At 40.6% G+C, this 1943-nt stretch overlaps 1 protein-coding gene across 1 annotated transcript; it reads right to left on the reverse strand.

Annotated features, from left to right (window-relative positions):
• LOC141658998 (protein P21-like) lies at positions 1–911 on the reverse strand. The gene has a single exon (XM_074465702.1). It carries the CDS (start codon positions 855–857, stop codon positions 180–182), a length of 678 nt encoding a protein of 225 aa, XP_074321803.1. The 5' UTR covers positions 858–911; the 3' UTR covers positions 1–179.
• Positions 912–1943: the final 1032 nt, after the last annotated feature.

Genomic DNA, 1943 nt, shown 5'->3' on the forward strand with positions numbered 1-1943 from the left:
TTCAATATATAATAATAATTTTTTTAAATGGAATATCAGCAATAACATACATACTCCATTTATCAATTTATTGTGATATTGGCTATATGCAATTCAATGGCTCATTGAATCCCATAGCACTACAATTTATAAATTACCCTTGTACGTATGCACGTAATATTTTCCCTTGAATTATAGAATCAAGGGCAAAATGTAACCGCGTAATTAGTACCACTAGGACAAGTAAAAGTACTTGAAGGATCATCCTTAGGGTAACTATAAGCAGTAGGGCACAAACCCTTAAAATACTTGGAGTAATCGGTGGGTCCACAGCTACCGGAATTGCAACAATACTCATCCGTCTTAAACACCGTGCATGGGTTGTTACAACCTCCATTAGTCTTAAGCTGACTAGGGCATTGCGCATTGACATCGGCAGTACATGTGGGACCTTTGGTGCATCCATTAGAGACGGGTAAGAATGTCATTGGGACGTTGAATCCGTCTACCAACGAGATGTCGAAGAAATCCTGGTTGTTGTATTGTTTGAGGGAGTACTCAGCTAAAGTGTTAGGGGGTGTACCATATGCGGTGCACTGTAGGACCCCACCGCAGTCTCCGGTGGTACACTGGAGACCATTGCCCCCGGTTGAGGTACAACCTGTTCGAGCCCAAATGCGAGCACCTGTCTGGTCTGGATTGGCTGTGACGGTCCATGTGTCACCAGAGCTCATTTGTTGGCCACCGCCTGGGACAGCCCCGGCCCAGACAGTGTAAGGGCAATTATTTTTTACCATAAAGGTTGCCGCATTAGTGGTAGTAGAGAGTATGAGGACAAGTAGGGAATAGAAAATTGAGAGGCATTTCGAGTTAGTCATATTGAAACAAAGGGAGATTTTTAAGCTAAGTTGTTTGATGATTTAGCAAGCTAAGTTTGTGGATTTGGGGTGAAGATTGTTGGGTTTAAATAGGCATTACGGTTTGAAAGATCAAAGATGGTTATGGTTGTGCATGGAAAATTGGATATGCTTAAATCTTAATTACTTGTGTGACTTGTGCGCCAAGCCTCTTCTTTGTGACTTTGGCCTAACTGTAATTAAGATTATATATCTTCTACTGAAATTGATTAAACCACTATTAATAAAATGAATTAATAATGTACATTTCATGATTCTAAATAATAATAGTAGTGTTGTTAAATCCATTTGTTCGGTAAGCCACATCATTACTTGAGGGCAGAGCTCAAAGGGGAATACGAGAGGGCTGGGTACGAGAGTGACATGCTCGAAGTCTAGGAAGCGTAGCCTCTGGCCATAAATAATTCACAAGATTGCTCTTGAGTAGGCTTGAATCCAAGACCCTTACGAATGTCACCGAAATTTTAACCACTCGACTTTACCCTTGAGAGAAACTTTATTTATTTATTTATATATGTGTGGGGCTGATAATTCATACTGTCCGAAGTTATATAGCACAACCACCCCGATCGGGTAAAATTCGAGCAACACAGAATATATCACAACTATCAGGCACCAGGTAGGAGATCAGGATACAGGGCAATGCAAGGTGCAAGGTTGAGTATCTGGCCAGGAGACTATATCGGTCAGGCCCTAGATAATAAACCAATTGAGCACATGTTAATTGACTACTTCCAAAGTGGTTCATATTTTAATGGAGCGTTAACTCCACATCATTTGAAGAACGAGGAGTAGAATAAAAAAACCCTAGCATAGAGAGAAGGAGCGACAGTTAACAAGAAGAACGAGTCAACTATTTTCATAGAAGGTGACCTACAAACGTACAACGTTCACCACTTACTAAGAGTGACGTCCATCCGTTGAAAGAAGGAGGTGGCTATAAATAGAATGAGGGACAAAAGAAGTGACACACAACATCTCCCACTCGAGCAACCCATAACTTAGCAATTATTCTACGAAATTATTCGTACAATTGTGCAATTATTC

Source organism: Silene latifolia, chromosome 6 (genome assembly GCF_048544455.1).
Source record: "Silene latifolia isolate original U9 population chromosome 6, ASM4854445v1, whole genome shotgun sequence".
NCBI lineage: Eukaryota > Viridiplantae > Streptophyta > Magnoliopsida > Caryophyllales > Caryophyllaceae > Silene > Silene latifolia.

Excerpts from the sequence above, each read along its gene's own strand:
- LOC141658998 (XM_074465702.1), bottom strand. The coding sequence starts at position 857 with ATGACTAACTCGAAATGCCTCTCAATTTTCTATTCCCTACTTGTCCTC.